Here is a 21,332-nt window from a genome sequence, read left to right as displayed (position 1 = left end):
AGTTTTCCACGTTTCCATCGGAGCCCACAGCATGAAAATACGCTGAAGACTGAGTAGAAAAGACGGACAGAAAAACCAGAAGAGAGAAGTCTCGGTGAGTTGGTTTATATTTTTTTTTCACAAGTTTGTAAGAAGTTTTCTTTTTAAATAATCATTCTTCTCGCTCTAATTAGATTTGGACGAGTCGTAAAATCCAAGTGGTCATTTCAGTTAAAAAAAGAGTTAAAGGAATTCTGAATATTTAATTACGATTGATTTTTTATGTTTAAACTGACCAAGTTAATCGACCGTGCAGGCCTGTGCTCACATCAACATGTGCTGTGGAATAAGTTTGTCTCGTATTACACATGTCATCTTACTCTCCTCTTTTATTTCATAAAAAAAGCTGTTTGGATCGATTTGAGGCGTTCAGTATGAATAATGTAAATAATCTATTGTCACATTTGTATTTTAAATTTGTATAAAAATCCCATTTTGTCTCTTCATTGCAAAATTATTGTTAGCCTATGATGATTATTTTTTTAATCTAATCAATGTGTTTAGTTTAATTTTATTACATGATATAACAAAGAGATTAGTCTCTTCTTATTTCATGATTGTCACCTCATATGTGTATTTCTCCTCTTTTTACTGTATCTTGTAATAATAAATGTGATGCATGTGATCAAATGTTATCTGCCTAATGCAAGCTGCCCATAAAACAAAATATGTTCTATTTAAATATCTTTTCTCAGAATTGTCCTTTTTATGGATTGTATCAAAAATGTGGTTTGAATGCAGAATCAGATTTCTGAGATAAATCTAATAGAGTGATGAACCCATCAACAAGACACAAGTAGGAAAAGACAAAGAAAAAAGCAGAAATTTAGCCATTTCCTTGTTCTTCTTTTCTCATTCCTGGACAGACAAGTAAAGCGCCCTTCCCGGTATGTGGTGGGTGAGATGAACTCCAGTGGGAATACTGTAGACCCCACCTGACAGCTCCCTGCCTGAGTAACTGAAGGACTTTCACTGGAGCTTCCACACCGCCAAGCTGGATTAAAACTCAAAGCGTAAAATCTCAATAGTAATGAACAGTGTGTACACAAACACATATTTCATTTTTATGATGCATTATTTTTAAAGTGCATTGTGAACCAGAGAACAGCAACGAGTACAAAACAAAAAACAAACAAACAAAAAAGAAAAAACAAAAAGAAAAAACAAACAAAAAGAAAAACCAAAAAAAACAAATAACACACCAAGAAATGGGGAAAACCTATTTCTTATTCTATCACTGACTTCTTTCTCTTCCTCTTGTGTCAGACTGTCTCAGTTCCTGAAAATCCTTCATTTCTTTTCTCTTTCCCACAAATTCCCTCTTGTTTCCCCCTCCACTTCTCAATTCAGTGCTTACATTCTGCCCATTGGTCAGCCTGGCCGGCACAACCATTCCAGCTAAAGGGGAAGAGGATTTCCTCACGCTGGCCACCTCACGGCTCAGCCGTAAGAAGCGTGTTATTGGGGCTGGAGTTGGCGTGGCCATGGTCCTGATCCTGCTGGTGGCCATTCCCCTATTGGTTCACACCACTAAGGGGGGAGGGTCTGGAGGTGGTGGTACGCATTACGAGATGCTCGGGAGCTGCAAGATGGTGTGTGACACTTTCACCCCTCCACAGGGAGAACTGACAGCCGTCTCCCCTCAGCCTCCAGATTTCCCAAACCGCAGGGGCAAACAGGGGTACAGAGGGAGTCCTGGACTTCCTGGACCTCCAGGTCCTAAGGGACCCCCTGGAGAGCCTGGCAAGCCTGGGCCACCGGGTCCGCCAGGGCCTGGACCCGGTGGATATGGTTCCTCCTTCTACACTCCTAAAATCGCCTTCTATGCTGGCCTCCGGAAACAACATGAAGGAAACGAAATACTGAAGTTTGACGATGTAGTGACCAACGTAGGGAACTATTACGAGCCAAGCACAGGCAAGTTCACTTGTCCTCTGCCTGGTATCTATTACTTCACCTACCACGTCCTGATGAGAGGGGGTGACGGGACGAGCATGTGGGCAGACTTGAAGAAGAATGGACAGGTGAGTCAGGGTGATTTGGTCTGACATGTTTCTCTGGAACTTTATTAACTTCCATTTGAGCAAACCACTAAATGTTCCAGCCTTAATACAATAATAATCTTAAAAAAGTGTTTTAGAGAACAATGGGAATAAGTAAAACATGCATTTTCTTCAAATTTGAAAAAAGATAATACATATTCTGTACTTGTACTTTACAGAAACAAAGATATTTTCTAATTAATATAACTTGCCCCTTAGTGAAAGAGCAATATGTCTGTCTTATCAATGAATGAAATAATTGTTTATATAGATATTGTTAAAAAGTTAGGAAAACATTGTTACATAAAGGTAGTATTTGTTGCAGTGCTATTGAAGTGGAATATATTGTTATGCATAGGTGCTGACTGTCACTCAGCTTTTCAACATGGTAAATAAAAAAACAAAGTCTAACAACAGAGCATTGAAAGTATCGTGGTGAAGCTTCAGACAGTGAAGTCTGAAGCTAAATTTACAAACAATACATGAAAATAGGAGAATAAAAGTAAGATGACTTTATGCTGTTGGTTCTGTGGAGATGAGCTAACTCAATTTCAAAACTCAGTTTAAGCTACAAAACAAAGTTTAGATCACGTTTGATAGAAGCTGATCCAGGGGTCCAACAAATAGTCGTTTTTCATGAAAAGCAATAACTTTGTATTTTTCTGCACAACTCACAAACCAAGGAAAAGAAAGAGAGTGACAGCCAAGCAATCGGTTGGATAACAATCCTTCTTGTCTCTGTGGAGCAAAGCCAGGATGCAACAGCTGGCTATTGTCCTCTGAGAGATTCAGACTTTAACACTAATAAATAAACAAGTACAAATGCCTGGAAAAAGCCTTCCATCTGGAGAACAGCGACAAGCTTGAAGTACTAAGCCCTTACTCTGTTGAGGAGCTCTGATTCTGACATGTGTGCTGCAGAACAGAGGAAAGACATCCTGGGGATTACCAGAGACAGAGAAGAAAAGAGAAAAATATGCTTTGCATTCTTACAAGCGCCAGATAGAACTACAGTTTCTCTGTACATAAGTAGATGAACCGACAGCAAGTGATGCTGAGTAGTCCGTCACTGTGCCAGGCTGTGGTTCAGTGGAATACTAAATGTTAAAAAAGTGGGCTAGTGAGGATTTGATAGCGGAAGAAAGGGAATTTCTTTGCTTAATAGTTGATAACTGTAGCGATAGGAGCAGAGCAAAACCCATCATACGCCATAAAACCTTAGACATTTAGTTTCCTTGTTATACATCTTAACATGAGGCTACTGCTTCCTTGTGTTCTTTAATACTGGAATACCTGATTATGTAGACATGTTCTTCTCCCCAGGGGAGTCAGATACGGCTATATTTTGTGAAAAGAGCTGGCATCTCCAGCTGAAATGTCCTTTGATGTGCTAGCAAAATTATACCTACTGGAAGCACTGATGTGTTACAGAACAGCATTTAACACCAGAACTCAAAGTAAGGGGAAGGAGTGGTAAAAGAATATACAGTTAGTCCAACACTTTTGCCCCGAAGACAGTAAACGTGTGCCCACTGTTTGCTAAATTTTTTTCATTTGTTTTTAAAATGGTGTTCGGTTTGGTTTGAAGTATCAAAACTTCTAGAAATTAAGGCATGAAAACAACAAATTTAAGGATAGAAAAAAATCCTGACTAAGGTGCTAGTTCAGACATGATGTTTAAGGGCACTCTGTGTGTTTCAGTGTGAAACCAGAGGGACCTTAGCTTTTGTATGTTATGTGATGTGTAGCAGGGCTTGTTTTATTGTCAATGGCTATTGTGCAACCTTGGAAAACCCTTGAAACAGTTTTTAAAAAATCCCTATAGCTAGATAAAAACTTAACTCAATGGATCCAGATTGTATCATTCTCTTTGTGGATTTTTTTTAGAGATGATCATTTAAGCAGCTTTCACATAGGATGCAAAATTTTCTAAGCCTTCTGCAAAGGTAGGTTGTTGAGTAGGGTTCACATCTGCAGGTTGCATGATAGTTTGTTTCCAGATATGATTTGACTGAAAATGTATGCAAGAAGTAGCTAGTTTTCCAGAAATTATTCAAGTTTGAATGCTGGGTGTATCTTTCAAGCTATTGGAGGAAAGCCCTGCCAATTTTTTACTGAGGAGGAGGAAACAAGCAGCAGCTAAGATGCTGTGAGTTCATAAAACCCTCAAGACAAGACAAGATTTTGGAGGTTAGGATTATCCAGGAGCTGCACCTGCACAATGGTGCCTTGTAAGTCTACTTCAGGGTGCGTAAAGAGAAAATTTAAAACATGTTAGGGAGATTTGAATCAATACAGTCAACTTTGGTCAGCCATCAGTCTATATAATTTGTTTGAGGTGTCTTGAGTGGCTTTAGAAAACAAATACTTTATGAGCAGGAAATATGAGGCATACTGAGTAGACCATCTCACAGGGTCAACGGTGGAAAACTATAGCATTTTAAGGTTTTGTCAGGAGCGCAGCTTTGGAGCCAGTTTGGTGCCTAAACCTAACCAAAAAGAAAATGCTCATCATCGCCTGTGTAGTATCTTCTGAATGTTTTGTCCAGACTATAACACAAAGCTATTAAATTCACAATTTATTTTATATTTAAGGAAATGTTTGAGATGTTGGACAAATTTGACTGCAACTGATTGATCCCAGGTGTATTCTGTTTAACATATGACCTACTGATCACTGTTAAAGCAATATAAAATCAAATTCAGTCTATTAGTTTCTTTTTGAATTGCTTTGGTTTCACAGTTTTTACAAATGCATACATCCGCACATACTACATCATTTCTGTCACTGATCAAGTCTATAAAGATAGTTATTCCCAATTTTATTGATTTGACAAGATGGGCATGAGGTGCAGAGAAAAGAGGACGGACAGTTAAATGCCAGATATAATTGGGGGACTTGGTTTGTTGCGTACCTTCACTGACATTGTCATTCCTGTCTTCTCCTGCTGTTAAATCTTTCATAGCCTTTAGATGAGATCTTCTTCCCTTCACCTGTGTCCCCCTTTACACACCCACACACCCACCCACACACACACACACACCCTTTACACCTTTCCTGTCCATACTGTCTGTTGACTCTTTCTCCATTAATTATCTTTTCCATCAACTAAATTATTTAAGCCAATTCAGAGCTGATCTTGCTCTCACAGGTTCATCGCGCCTTCTGCTTGTTTTAGTGAATAGGTAACTTCTCGTGCAGCAGAGTGAAGCACATTATTGAGAACTGATCAATTATAAGGCTGGCCAAGACACATAATAGTGCATTATTATTTTCATTTTTCTATTTTTACAGTGTCTCAAAATGTTGTTTTTCTGTACTATTGTGACAATATGTAGTGGAGTTGCATGTACAGTATATATATGTGTGTGTGTGTGTGTGTGTGTAGCATGTTTAGCCTTAGTCAGATGGGTGCGCACACATGTGCATAGGCCCGTAACCATTGTCAGACTGATATGCACAGTGTTAATCAATGTCTTGTCAAAGGGAGCTGAGAACAAGAAACATCCTGGGGAGAGATCACTACAGAGACAGACAGGACAGACAAGAGAGCTGACATAGATGGATATTCACAGGAGAATGAACAGAGGTTCTCCAATGAAGTGAAAAGATAAGAAATAAGGATAAAGTAATATAGTCAGACATATATTTAAAAAAATAGACATGTCAGGATCTAGTCTCACCATTTCCAACACTTGCCCATGAAGGGCTCAGCTGATGTGTAAATCTAAAATATGTTTGCATTAATCTAAAGCCTCAGTAAAGGAATCTTCTTCCTTCTTTGTGTCTCATAAGTCATCAAAAGATTGGTGTTGAGATGGATGACCTTTTCAATGGATATATAATTCACCACCAATATGTACTTTGCCCTTTACAGTGATGAGCATGGAGCGAGAGTATGAATATTTATAGTTGGTCAGTTGGTCAGTCTGTACTTGTGATAAGACTCGGGTACAGTCTGGGCCTCTACTGTACAAAATTCTCTAAAATGATCTATCATGTGGCTTAGTCTTGACAATTTAAGATATAAAGGTTGGAACAAAAGGCATATTAAAGGTATAGAGGTTATGGAAGTTCTCAAAAAGGGGAACATTGAGTGTAAGGCTGCAAATGTAAATTTTAAACAGCATAATTAGAATGTAATGCTGCTTTACATGGTGATTACATTAAACACTCCATACATCCTTGTTTTTATAATATACCTTCAGCTGAAAATTTAACCCAAAACATCACAAGATAATTAATGAGCTCTTTGAGATGATCAGACAATTTAATATACCACTTAAAGATTGTGGTGATGACAAGCTTGGGCTCAATTAGAAGCAGGAGCAGCTCATTTACAGTAAGCAGGAGTGAAGCTGCTATTGCTGCAGTGTGAGGTGAAAGCTGTTAATTAGAGTATAAGTCAGACAAGGTGTCAATATGAGCCTTGTGTAGCACTTAATTAGACTAAATTAAGTTTATTTAATTTTGGCACATTTTTCTGCTTTTTCCTCCGAGTCTTGTGTCCTTATTAACACTGTAGAATAATTCAGTGTTGTCTCTGTGTTGTATTGTTTCCCTGTCACAATGGTGTAGGATTATAATGGGGGGCATTATGTGATATAAGGATAAAAGTCAGTTCTTTCAGACAGAATATTTTTTAGAGCAAGCAGAAGGAAAAAGGAACCCGCTCACATACCCTGCAGATTTCCTTGTTCTTCTTGTCTTTTCACCAAAACCACACACATTTATGTCTGTGTGCACAGCCATTATTTCACTATATGTTTCTGTTATAATGGCTGAGGCCATTATATTCTGAAGACTAAAAGGACTCTGCTGGTTGTTGCCATGTCTTTGTTGTGCCTTCCTTTTGCCTCCCTGTTATTATCATTATTCCTGTTCATCAAGAAACTGTGTTTTATCTGTTTCATAAACAGCAGTGTGTCACAGTGGTAGTCATATTTTCAGATAGAACATGAAATATCTCAGGGCTATTAACCATTTTTAGACAACAGATAAAGTATGAGGGTATTAACTTATGACCTGTTATGCATATTTCATATAATGAATAAGTTTTAAACAAGTCACCTCCCAGCTATTTGTGTCCATATGCTGCGCCTGTCTGTGCTCAATGTGTACAGGTACATAAGTATAAACTTTTAACTACACATACATGACAAAAAATATATTGTTTTAGAGTTGGATAATTTAACTTAAGAACTTAGACTTGGCTGTAGCTGATGCTCTGCAGGTAGACCAGCCAGAGAACCCATTTATATCCAATTAAGCCATCTTCTCTGCCCTCAAAGGTTTCAGTCTAGAGCCAATTAGAGACTTTCTAATCAACATCTTGACACCTTGGGTCTTGAGTGTCATGGCAAAATATTAGCATTTAGTATGCCAATTAGTGTGTGAGTCCACAGTGCAGGAAAAGGGTTACATGCCGACCTGCATAAAATAAGCAGGAGACCTCAAACTCGTACACATGGATAGAGTAAGAGACACGGCAGTCTCTACAAAAAAAAAAAAAAAAAAGAAAAAAGGCCATTTCAATTGCCCTTCTTCTCTCTTCCAGTTCACCCTTAAAGGTCCCTCAGGTAAGTTTAAGAGACCCTGTCTCAATCGCTCGCTCCGCTCTGAGAGGTCTGTACATCACAGTGAATGAATCCTGTCAGTTTTATTACCAGAGGATCAAGGCACCACTGCCAAACAACACAAAACTGAAAAAATAACACACTACATGGATAGCCAACATCCCCAACCTCATTTACCCCTCCTCCCCTCTCTGAAACGAGCATGCTTGATCAGTTTGTTATCCAATAAGCCCCCTCTCCTTCACTTAAGGCCTCTCTCAACTTTAGCTTCTTTTGTTTGAATCTTGTGCGTCAGCTGCCAGACAACATGCATGTGCTTCCTCGTTTGTGTGGCTGAATACCAAATTTCTTTGTTTCACTCACCTTTTCATTGTCTACCTCTTCCCTCCTTGCCTTATTTCCTCATCCAATCAGTTTTACAAAAAAGACAAAGCTCAAACATTTTATGAGCATGCATAAAAATGGGATAAATTTATTTAGAATACAGATCAACTATAGAGGATGTCACACAAAGCTAAAAGAAAAGGTGATTTTATTAAAAATTTACTGAGCATTCACTGTGAGTGAATTATTTCTTGGCTGTAATTTTTTTTCTCTCTCCTGCTTTCTATCACGTCTCTGTGGCTTTCTATCCCCATTTAATGCTGCCCCCCCCCCCCCCCCCCTTAATGAAAAGTGTAGGCAGTGTAATATTCTCTACTGTCTCTTGGGCTTCCCTTCTTCCCAACAGCAGCAGATCAAGTCAGAGCAGCGTTGGCCCAACAGACAGAAATTCTCTCCCTTGTCGCTATCAATCTCCGCCACTGTTGACAATAATCCTGATTTGCCTTTCCCGCTTGTTTTCACTCCCAAAGCCCCAGTGCTTCCTGCCCACTTTAAGAAAACAAGGTTTCACTCTGATTGTTACTGACAGCTGAACCTGCAGACTCATCTGTGCTGCTTTCAGTGTCTCAACAGTGTGATCACAATGTCCCTGGCCCAAGAAATCACAGTTTGTTCCTCAGTTTATGGTATAAACAGACACAACAATGTAAGAGTCAGTTGCAAGAAACAAGCCCTTTTAAATGTAAGGACTTACAGATTAGCTGTCTGGTGAGGACCAGCTGAGTCATACAACCAGACGGATGATGAGTTTTCTTTTTCTTCTTGAGATTTGTCATATCTCACATGAAAATGTGAGATGTGAGCCTTATAAGCCTTGGGATCTTCAATAGGATGTTTTTTTTCCCTCTAAATATCAGTGATTTAAGACTCAATGCAATATCAGAGAGGTAAAACAGTCATGCAATAATTGATTTCAATGGAGCAGTAGCACTAAACCTAAGCTGTTTGGACCCATGGATGAGTAATATATCTAACAGAGCAAGCAACACAAAGAAGACCATCACACAGATGTTTCATCCTGCGAAAGGATTTTTAATCAGTGGACTTTCCAGTAAGAAACAAAATAATTTAGTGTAAAGGAAGAGCTAAAACTTAAAGAAAGGCATCAGAAATTTGTGAAACACTAAAAGGAAACATTTGCCATAATTATAAAAATCCTATTTTTTACTTTAAAGATGATTTTGCTGGTGGGCAATTTTGGATTTCTTTTTGTGTGTGTGTTTGTGTGTTTAGCAATTTAAAGGTTTTAGTTGATGTAAAATCTGAAACAACACAATGAGTGCTATATCACAATTCATTAGAAAAAAATTACCTGTAACTCAGCCTAATAACATGTCACAATATGAAACAGTTAAGCTAGTCCACACATCTAAAGGTTTCGCAATAAATGTTCAAAACATGTTTAATTCCCCACACAGATCCAGATCTCCAAGTCTCTGTACACATTCTCACGATCACATCGGAATCAAAATATTTTTTTGTGGAATAGTAATGAGTACAACAAAATTAAAATGTGAACCAATCATTATATAAAAAAGCATAAAAATATGCTAAAATAAATTAAAACAACTAAGCACACAGCCAAACATTCTGCGTTAACTGAATTGCACTTTGCCCTTCCATATTTTTTACATCCACCTGTAGCATCACATTAGTGTTCATTCAGTTAATTATGAAGAGGAGGGGTGGCATGGTGGGAGCTACAGGCCCCCATACAAGAGACTGCTGTTTTAAGAGCCACGAGGAAAAATGGTTAATTGAACTTGTCTACATCAGTCCCAATGAAGATTCTTTTATTTATTTATTTATTTTATTTTTTCTGTGTTCTCATTCACATGTGGTTAGGTTTAGGATTAAAACTACATAATCAGGCTTAAAACTAATGTACATAATTAGGTTTGCATATTACAAAAATACATGATTAAATTATTAAAAAAAATATACAGGCTTACAGGTTACATATTTTACAGTTCAGATGCTTTGATGCCCAAAATATCACGTGACTATTGCCCAAACTACAGCCTATGGAAACATTGTCATCTCAACTCTGTATTGGGACACTACTTTTGACATGTAGACAAATGCAACATGCTTATCATGCTCACCTCTGACATGGCTGCCTGGGTTGTGTAAACACAGATTTCTGATAAATGTAGTCATGTGTAAGTATAATGTAGTACACAATCAAAATACTATGTTGCGCAAAAAGTGGCCTGTGTGTTATTTTACAACTTTCCAATAGGATGTTTTCCTATATTTCTGTGAGTCATTTAATGTCAAACACATTTATTTACTCTGTGTATTTACTTGAAGTTATTGTAGATTTTTCTCCATGTTTTATGACATTATTCATATCATCGTAGTCATACTGAGATATCGTAAATATCCTGTTGTGTCAAATGATGATGACTGCAATAATGTCTTAAATGTCACACCCTTCTAAATGTGTGCTTAAAATGTCTGAAGAAGAGAATTTGTTTACTGGGTTACTGTATGTATAGAAGGAAAGTAAAGCCATGAATTAATCATAAACATAACCCATTAAATGTCAGCATCTCCACTGTCGGAGGAGAGGCTAAGCAAACCTACGTGTGCCTCACAATGAAGTCAACCATAAGCCATAAATAATATTGTGTCCTTTTGGATGGCAAATATAATTAGCTGATGTTCATGTTTTAAAGGCCATTTCAATAAGATAGTGTGTGCATCAGTGCTGCAACTTTTGTTGTGAGCCTTAGATGTAGACAGTTCAATTGGGTAGAACTTATGTAAAAGATAATTTAGGATGATTTCTAGTCTAGTCCATAAAAGAAAACCATATTAAAATATTTTTAATATATCACATAGTAATAAATGGTAGATAAAAGTAAATTTTTTTTGTTACATTTTGTTAAAGGGCCAAATAAAGTCCTCATATTTAAAAAATTGGACTTCTCTTACCATTTTTTTCATGGGCTGGGCCTTAATGGGTTAAAGTTAGCTGGTAATTACTGGAATGTTACACACTGATGAGTTAAAATATTTCCACCGCTACTGCTATAAATGTTGTAGGTTAACGCAGCTCTATGAGGCCTGGGCTCTACTAACCGTCAGCAACATTTGCCATGTCTGCCACATGAAGCACCAAGACATAAGCAGCTGATCCTGTAAGCTCCAAGGTTCACCTACCATGGATCAGACCTGTTGCAGCACATCTGATAATCAGCACTAGTTTCTGGAATGACCTCCCAAGGACCCCCTTTGTGTCCCAGGCTTTGACTTGCTTTTTTTTTTTTTTTTTTTTTTTTTAATTACATCATCAACATTATTTACTTGATATATGAGTGGTCATAATGCCCTTTGCTGATAGTTTTAATCAAAGCTGGTTACAGCAGCCTGACAGCCTCAAACTCAGCCGATACTGTCAGGGGAATTCTGTTGTTCATCCATGTAGACAGATGTTGAATGTACAAGTTGTCAGAAGTTTCTTACTGTTGTATTTTTTTTTCTAAAGCCTATTAGGTCTCCTCAGGGGAGCTGTTCAGTCCCTTTAGAGCAATGCACCCTCACACTTTAAAGCAACAAAATGTCTCAAATGTTCCACTTTTCCTCTTATGTTCACTTGAGCTTCATAAAAACAAAGAGAACAGTATCTGATCTTATCGAGATGTATAGAGAGAAAAGGATAATGTGTGTGTTTGTGTGTGCGTGTAGCATCTAATCCTGACCTACTGCTAGTATTTCATGGGCCCATTTGACCACTGTTGCCTATCCTGTGCCCCCATTTATTGTGATTGCATGGAGTTATGGAGGAGTTGGACCTATTAGGTGGGGATCTGCCATGGCTGTCAGACTACCAATTACTGTAGACTGCAGCCATGTATAGCCTGCCTTAATGCATCGTGAAGGTAAGGGAGGGGTGAGGGATGTAGTAAGGGGGTTGGGAAAGACGGTTAGGGGGGATAGTTTTGGGGTCGGGTAGGGCCTCTCAGGAGACTTGCCATAGCAGCACGTCGTTAATCAATCCGATTTAGACCAGACAGGGACACACTTAGTCCCTGCTCCCGCCAACACTGGCATGGCGGGGGAGAGAAAATCTGTGCGTGACCTGCATCTTATTCCAGTGTGCGGACACAAAAAGATGGATAGATGGGTTCAGAATGAAGAGATAGGGAAAGGGTGGTGAATGGGAGAGGGATGATGGAGAGGGTGAGAGGTGTGGAGGAAGAGACAACAATTAATGGAGAGATGTGAGTGGAATTAAAAGAAAGGAAATGTATTGATTAACTTCTGTCTAAGGGAAGGGAATAAAAATGAATACCTAGAGCTGAAATAAATGTTTTTACATAGAATTATATTTAATTAAACAAATGAAATGGGCAAAAGATGGAGGATGAAGAGAGATAGTTTACACTCATCTGATTTGTCTTTGTGATAACAAGGGATCACGGACGCCTGATGACTGGTGGAGATGATTAACCATATCCTTAGTCAGACTCAGACCCAGAGGAGGAGACAAAGATGGAGTTAGGGTATTATATTTGCATTCATTAATATGTATGCAAATGTGCACTTTATTCTCCACTGTTTGTCTGCTTGAATAGTTTACTTGCCCTGTGAAACAGCAATTTATTATAAGCAGATTTGCTTACTGAAGGCAAAAACAACTCTGATTTTACTTAGAGTGGATGAAAACACAGGAATATTTAACAACATAATGAAGAAAGATGCTGCTTCATTACATTGAAATGTATTCAACTGTGCTGAAATGCTGAGATGTGCTTTTAGAACCAGATAGCAGACATGATGTTTACTTGTTCTTTTGCAGAGTCGGGGGGTTTGACTGTTTTCATGTTCTACTGAAACCTTTGCTGAATTTATTTAGTAGCATGTATGGGGTCATTATTATCTGGGAACATGGAGACACCACATAATCATTGTTAAGCTATGAATATAAAATGCTATTTAAACATGATCATCAGACTTGTTGCTAAATGGTTGCTCACACTATTACAGGCTACACATCATGTGGCCAACATTCTTTTCTACAAATCATAAAACTGTCCAACTGAAGATAAAACTATGAAGCATGATTTATCATATTACTTCTCAAAACTGTACAAGGCTGAGGGTCATGTGGTCTTTTTTTCCAGTGAATTAATCAAAGTGTGTTAGATTTGAATACTGACATATACTCTAGGGCAGAATTAATGTTTTTTTCATGAAATTATTTGGGGTTACTTTACATTAAAATAACTACATAAAGGCAAACAGTGTTAGTAAGTTTTATGAAGTAGTCACAAAACAATAGTTACAACCTATTTGTTGACAAGTCTGCATTTTGAGGTTGAAGGGGTAGTTGATAGAGCAACACATTCAAATGTCAAGCCCAGCAAGTTCAGAAGGAACGAATCAGCACTTAATTCTGCAGCCATTTGAAATGTATTTTCAGATTCAGTTGCTGTTCAGAAGTGTCAGTACTAAAAACAACATGGGTGATGTTAGATAAATACCAAGATTTGTGTTAAAACATACATTGCAATATATATTGCATCAAAATGCACTTTTCCTGGATTACTGGTTGCCAAGCCCTGCCATCTCAGCTTAAAGCACAAAGCATATTAGACAAATGACATATTATCCCTAAATGCATTACTTTACAAGTAATGCTATTTGCCATGAAATAAATATAGATTGGGTCTTCATTACAAATAAAAGGTTCTGTTTCTGTCCTTTTTAACATTTTGCTATGAGGCTGATTAAAGTTGTGGTCTTTGTTCAGTTTACATCACTTTTTAACCACTTTTTAACCAGTCTAGCTCTTGTCAGTTACAAGTTGTTCCTATAAAGAAACAGCTAAGAACTGGTGGCAGATATTCTACATTAATTTAGCAGACACTTTTCTCTAAAGCAGCTTACATCTGAAGGTGGTTAGGCAGTAGCATTAGGGTCTTGCCTAAGGACCCAACTTGAAGATGTTAATATTTTTGCCCTGTGGGATTAGTACTCGGATCTCCTGCTAGGGAGAAGAATGCACTGCCAACTGCACTATCCAGCTGCCAGGGCCAACACAAGGCCCCATATGTCACTTTAAAGATCTACTCCAATACAAATCTGAACCTCCCTTACTGATAAAATTATGTTGACAGTATTCTGAATTTCTATAGGACCACAGTGCAAGGAGACCGTACTGTATCTTAATACTTCAGTGTTTGTTTATTTGTCCCTGCAAACCCATGTTTTAGCCAGAGAAAATCCACTTTTTAAAAAAAGAATGATCATTGATGATGTATAGAATAGAATAGAATAGAATAAAATAGAATAGAATAGAATAGGAAGCTTTATTGTCATTGCACAGAACAACAAAATTAAGGTGCATCTCTTCAATGTAAAACTATGCTGAATATATAAAGATGAAAAAGTAACAAAATAGACAGTATCATAATATAACTAAATGCCTCAGTGCCGTCCATCTTACCTTACGTATTAAGTTTTAAATAATGCATGTTGTGTGTGTGGGTGTGTGTGTCTTCGAGAGAGAGAGAGAGAGAGAGAGAGAGAGAGAGAGAGAGCGAGAGAGAGAGATTATGATTGTTAGGTCATATACTTGGTAAGTTAGGACTTTTTAATTAGCCAAAATTGTTTATGTACAGCACTTTATGCTACTTTTTGTATGCTTTATAAATAAAATTAGATTAGATTATATGTGCTTTAACATCTTTGTGTGCATCCTTGGTGCTCTACATAGGTGCTCTTTCAGCTTAATTTACCGACGCTATTACTTTCCTCATGAAAAGCCAAACACACCAAAAATGATACCATGAGAGTTCAAAGAAAATACAGCAAGCATAATTGCAATTTTTTTATTACATGTAGACGTGAGGGCACATCTCACCTGTGGAGTCCCCTCCTGTTTAGTGCATAGGGTAAAAAGCAAATAAACAAACTCTGCACCTAATTCTGCAGCCTTTCTGTAGTTCATGTGCCAAAATGCTGTTAGTGTGATAACCTTGATCATTTCTGAGTTTCAGAACCTCTAAAAAAAGTAAGTTATTCTATAGCAAACATGCCTCCACTGGCAGCTACAGGATTAATACATACAATACACACTCCAGTGGTATGGACAATATGAACATACTTTAACCAGCAAGACAGTTTACTTTGTTTGAATAAAGGAAACTTTGGTTTAATTGTTGCTTTCAGGACTCGAAATACACTTTTAAGCAAAGGTGCACTGGTGCACATGGCAAAACATTACCTGCACCAAAAGTAATTTAGGTGCACAACCTAATTTGTGAATTATTAACTATATAATATATATATTAGATAGAGCAGACACAGATAGAGCAGACAATATATAGCTGTTAGAGAGCAGACACTTGTTCAGGTGAGCACACACAGGTGCTCTCAATGGTGGGACGCAAAAGAACAGTCACTCCCAGCCATTGCCACCTCTGGTTTGTCTGTGTATATAGAACCAGAAAACAAATTTCGAAAAAGTAAAAAACAATGTTCATACATGATAAACTAAATGTCTGTGTTACAGCAACAATTATGCATCAATATGCCCAGCCCTAATTTTAATTGGGTACAGCAGTTACAGTAATGCAATTTTACCTTTTTAAATGTGTCTGTCTCCATGAACGTACATTATTATCTGACTGTAAGCCAAGATGGATCAGCCAGTGGCAGCGACAGTCACTAAGTTGGAAACACTGCTAGTTACTGGCTTTTTCAATACTTGCACAGGTGCACATGCAGTCAAAAACTGCATCAGCGTGCTGCTATTTTGACAAAATATCACTTTGTGAGAGGTGGAGGTGATATTGGAATGCTTTAGAGAAGAAACACAATGGTTTTATCTATTACTTGTTTGGAGAAATGGAAACTCAACGTTTTGTCCTGGTGATTTAGCTGTGATAAGCTAGTGAACGTAAAGCGGAACATTTAGCAGCAATTGTGTTTTGCAGAGTTTAGTAGAGACCAGCAAATATTTGCTTTAGATTCAATACACTGACACGAGTAAAACTTTTAAGGGATGATTCTCTACATGTGTCTCGTACGAATAAGCAGCTGTGTGCATGTGTGTCGACCATTTCAAAGATCAGTGTTAAAGGTCACTTTCTTCTGATGTGAACAACATTAAGCAATCATCCACACTACAATGTTTTGGTTAAAAACACTAATATTTACTATGTTTAAGTTAACCATACAAACTACCGTGTTGTTTTAGGACAAGATTCTTGCTAACAGTTATCTCGTTATTTATGCTACCAGCTGTTCAGTTCTTGATCTTGCAGTATGCACTTTCAGGTGTTAGTTTAGACAAATCATTTCTAAAATCGGAGGACTTTACTGGAGATCTTTTACATTTCACTTTTTAAATAAAACATTTTAGTGTTGAGAAAGTATACAGTAGGTCTTACACATGCCAATTATAGAACTCATTAAAGAACATGAATATGAACATAGGACAGCTAGATTAAAATATGCAATTAACTGTCCATAGGAAATTGTAATAATGGAAAATCATTGTCGATAATCAGTTACATGTCTGTACATGTGATCAGATGTGTATGTGTGAAAGTTTATTGTGCTTTCTGCAGCTGCTTGACAAATGACCTGATGTGTTTCCTGATACCATCATCCCTTGCAATCCCCATCAGACTTTGAAATCCTCTGCAACAGGTGGATCCAGTGTGAGAGCAACAATCCTCTGGGAAAATTGATAGTGACTAAGAAAGGCTGTGCTCTCAGATGGAGGTTTCGGGCCAAAGATCACTGCACAACTCATTTATCTACCCAGTGGGCAGGAAGGAATCAGTACTGATGACATTACATCAAGATCACAGTATGAAACAGGAAATAAAATGGCAGTGGTCGCTTCCAAATAAAGTGAACAAGCTGTTGTGGGTAGGATGGTAAGATTTAAAATGAGATTTAAAATTTTTTATTTTTTCCTAAAATAAAAGACGACCTATTGATCACTTTTTAAAATATGTTCCTTAATATAGCTCAATTTTTTTTACTTAGTTATTTATGATCACATTGAATAAATATGCAGTGTCCTTGGGTTGTTAGGCAGTCATCATATCTGGTGAAAAACCATGTCATAACTGTACCAACTAACCAGCTGAGAGAAAAACTTGTTAAGTTAGGTTCCAACTTCTCATTTTCAAGTACACAAACTGTGATCTTTAGACATGAGATCTAGTAACCAGTTCCAGTATGACTTTATCTTGAGAAAATGCACATTTGTTTGAGAAAATATAATTTATCACATGAAAATGAATTTTTTAATCTTGAGACAAAATAATGATTAATGTAATCTCAAGATAAAGGCACCAAAAAGAAATAATTTCAGGAATGGCAGCTCTCAGCTTCCATATGGTCCAAGTTGTTCTTTTATTCAAGTTCAAGTTCGGGTTCAAGTTCGAGTTTATTTACATAACACATTTGCTGTGTTACAAGTGCTGAACAATAGAACAACAACAAATAGACTCCACAGATTAAAATAAAACACTACACATGAAACAATAAAAATCAATAAAAATAAAATGAATAAAAATAAAATGACTAAATTAGAATAAAAAGTAAAAACAAGCAAATGTCAAGCTCAATATTTTTCAAACACCGGTGCGTCTTGAGTAGAGACCTAAAACCACAGATAGACTGAGCAGCTCTGATGTGAAGTGACAAGCCGTTCCACAGCTTTGGAGCAGAAATCGAGAAAGCTCTGTCACCCCTGGATCTGAGTCTAGCAGACGGGACCTTCAGAAAAACCTGTGAAGAGGACCTTGGAGTCCTGGCTGTTGCATGCTGGTGTAGCAACAAATACGGGGGAGCTAAAGCATTAAGGCTTTAAAACAAGTAATAAAATCTTTTACTCGGTCCCAAAAAAACTAACAGGAAGCCAACGCAAGGAGGCAAGTGATGTGATCACATCGTCTTTTCCCTGTAAGCAGCAGAGTTTGATCAAGCTGCAGTCAGTGCAAAGATGAGTGGTCAATGCCATAATACGGAGAGTTGCAATAATCTATGTGAGACATGATGAGCAGGTGGTGACTTTTTCTAGGTCATGCTTGGGCAAAAAGAAAACGCTTTTGACTACAGAATTGACCTGCCGGTGGAAGTTAAAAGAGCTATCAATAATCACACCAAGCTTTTTAACATGGGTTCGACAATGCAGAGTTAGCAGACCGAGAACACTTACAATTTCAGATTTGTGCCTTACTTAAATGGAGAAACTTTATGTTTCTATAAAAACTTCTGGGTTAAAAATAATAGCTACTCTATGTATGTATGTATGTATGTAACACTAAAATTTTCTTGCAGATGCTATTCAAGTCAATTTGAAGACCTTCTTGCATTTTTCTCTTGCTGTCTATAATAAAGATTAAAAGTGTTCAAGAAAAAAAATAGACAAAAAACAAGGATCAACTGGAGTGAGCAAAACTCTGCTTTGTTTTTTGACTTCAAAGTGTTTTCCCTTTCAGGAATTTGTCATCATCTTTCCTGTCTGTATTCCAGGTGAGAGCCAGTGCAATTGCTCAAGATGCAGATCAGAACTACGACTATGCCTCCAACAGTGTAATCCTGCACCTGGATGTAGGAGATGAAGTTTGCGTACAACTGGATGGGGGCAAAGTTCATGGGGGAAATACCAACAAATACAGCACCTTCTCTGGCTTCCTCATCTACCCTGACTGAAAAGAAATTCTTCTCCTCCCTTTCTGTGATAAAGCAAAAAGTTTCTTCTCTTTTTTTCATTTACACACCATTCTTCCATTAACTTGTCATTTCCCTGTTGTTCAGTACACCAAACATGTAGCAACATGACCACTTAATGAAAAGAGTGTTTGTGTAAAAATGAATAGAACATTGTATATATTAACATTGACTTCTGATACAAACACCTGTGTAATCATTATTCAGTACCATGTACAGTACGTGCATGCATGGTTAAAATACATAATTCACACCATTTTCACTTGCATACATTTTGCTATGTACACACGCACAAACGTGCACATTAATTGAACTTTACTTGCTTCTCTGTGACAAGTTGACTATTTCAGCTGTGGGTCTGAAATCCACTGAAATTAAATCTGAATGTAGACTGTCAGTCTGAGTGGGGGTATTTAGCTTCAGCCTCTCGCCTTCACTATGAGATGGATTTCCGATATGGCTGTAGACTCCAAGCGAGAAGAAGCATGAATATATTGATACATAATAATACAGTCAACCTCATGATCATTACCCAGTGTGCTGTATGTCTGTGTGTAAGCATATGAGTGTGTTTTGCCCTTCAGCTTTGTTTAGGTAAAACAGCATCATGTTATTGTTTGTGTTTCTTGCACAGTCTTTGACTCCTTTAAAGAGAGGGCGGATGTCATGTTGTTAGTAACAGTCCCTTAACACACACAGCTTATCAATACCAGGGTTTAGCTTTGAGATTGATCCTGAGCCTCAGAGCTTCATCTTATCCTGCTAACGAGCTGAGACTTTCTCTGTGTCCTCACCTCACAAACCTTACATCCTTGGTATGCTGCATTACTGAAATGGTTCAGCGGGTTAGGGAATATGCTCTTTAGCTTTTTTTGTTTGTTTGTTTGCTTAGAGGTCAATATTTAAATTGAAGCCTGTTAGAGCAGATTTATACTATGAAAGTAATAGTTTATGATATATTTTTGTCCTCACTGGAACTAAAATGTGTTACAATTAATTCCACTAACTGATACCAACAGATGGTGCTCAGGTTTAAATTAGTTAATATAATAAAATTAAATGAAAAGGAATGAAAGGGCAATTCTAATGTTTATGTAGGGTTGCTTTGTTTCTTCTTCTTCACTGTCAGTCAAAGTTAGCATTTAGGTCCATGTTCCAGAGGATAATGGCTGCTGGCCAGAATGACCTCCTATACCTTTCTGTGTTACAGCAGACCTAAAGAAGTATCTGACTAAACACCAGAGATGTTTACAAGTCATTTTTGCAAGTCCAAGTCAAGTCAAGTCTCACGTCTTGGCTTAAGTTCAAGTGAAGTTGCAAGTCACTTTTAGTTGTAATGAGTAATCTGCCATGTGACACCTGCTGTCTGGCTGACTGCATTGTAATATCCAAGGAATTTAAAATTCGTACTCACACTTTATTTACCAGCACTTAGTAACAGCACTGAGCTTTAGCTTAAACTAACAAATGCTCTGTCCCTCTCCTCTTGACACTTTCTTTGCTTTATTGAATTTTGTAAACTTGTAGATGAACATGGAAATGAATTCAGATTAGAAAATATGTTCTTAACATAACTTTTCAAAGAATTTTTAATGTGAACCAAAATCCATCTGCACCCACAGATAAATGTAAAATACTAACATTGCTGTTCATAGCATTTTTTTCCCTGAATGTAGAGAGGAGGGCCAGTATGCTAGACTTTAGTGCAGGATCCCTAACTGTTCTGCAGATTTTAGACGTTTTCCTCCTGCAACACACATGATCCACATGATTTGTTCTGCACAAGCCTTTCAATGACCCATTAATAATTTCACTCAGGAGTAAACATGTAAAATCTGCAGGACAGTGGCTCAACAGGTCCACAGTTGTTGATCCCTGAACTAGTGGATCAGAAAATTCTTAATATATATTTTTAAAGATCTTGAGATCTTGAGAAAACTGAGTTAAAAAAAACTCAATATTTTACTTAATTTAAATCCAATACTTGCAGGTCCAATAAATACTCCTTATTACACTCCTTAATCAGCAACAGCTGCACTTGTCTCATAAATAGACCCAGTAAAACCACATTGTTTACAATGGGTTTGGTCCCATTTTTTTGTCATCATGGCAAAGTCAGCAGTTTATGGAAACTGTCCAGCAAAAGTCTCGTTCTTCTTCTAATCAACAGATTCAGTCTGATGGTACAAAAGTGGTAACAAGCTAACGTTTGCACCGCTGTGGCTCTAAGCTTGTTGCTAACATTGATAACTTCCTGGATTTTTGCACCACACACATTCCAGTTTGCTGATATTATATTGGTCCCTTTTTAATTAGGTTTATAATACCCAAAAGTTACAATGGCATTTCAGCAACAGCTGTGTTCACCAGTGCTGTCAATGCTTTGATTGACTGCGCGTGCATGTGACGTTAGGTCAGTGTTATATCTGTGGAAATGACAGCAGACAGGAGATGCGACAGAAAGAAGTTCATGAAATAAAATAAGATTGTTCACGAGTCTCAAATCGTGAATCAAAATCAAGTCATGTCAAGCCTCAAGTCTTTTGAGTGTGAGTCCAAGTCGAGTCTCAAGTCACTGGAAAT

General features: G+C 37.5%; 1 protein-coding gene across 1 annotated transcript; it reads left to right on the top strand.

Annotated features, from left to right (window-relative positions):
- Positions 1-1,335: 1,335 nt before the first annotated feature.
- LOC121635425 (complement C1q-like protein 4) lies at positions 1,336-19,197 on the top strand. Its single transcript, XM_041978563.1, has 2 exons — positions 1,336-2,063; positions 18,552-19,197. Exons 1-2 carry the CDS (start codon positions 1,524-1,526, stop codon positions 18,729-18,731), a joined length of 720 nt encoding a protein of 239 aa, XP_041834497.1. The 5' UTR covers positions 1,336-1,523; the 3' UTR covers positions 18,732-19,197.
- The last annotated feature ends 2,135 nt before the right edge of the window (positions 19,198-21,332 follow it).

The sequence above is a fragment of the Melanotaenia boesemani genome, chromosome 3 (genome assembly GCF_017639745.1).
Source record: "Melanotaenia boesemani isolate fMelBoe1 chromosome 3, fMelBoe1.pri, whole genome shotgun sequence".
NCBI lineage: Eukaryota > Metazoa > Chordata > Actinopteri > Atheriniformes > Melanotaeniidae > Melanotaenia > Melanotaenia boesemani.
This window is presented reverse-complemented; position numbering and strand designations above follow the sequence as displayed.

Excerpts from the sequence above, each read along its gene's own strand:
- LOC121635425 (XM_041978563.1), top strand. The coding sequence starts at position 1,524 with ATGGTCCTGATCCTGCTGGTGGCCATTCCCCTATTGGTTCACACCACT. Across the intron at positions 2,064-18,551 it reads ACTTGAAGAAGAATGGACAG|GTGAGAGCCAGTGCAATTGC; the intron begins GTGAGTCAGGGT and ends TCTGTATTCCAG.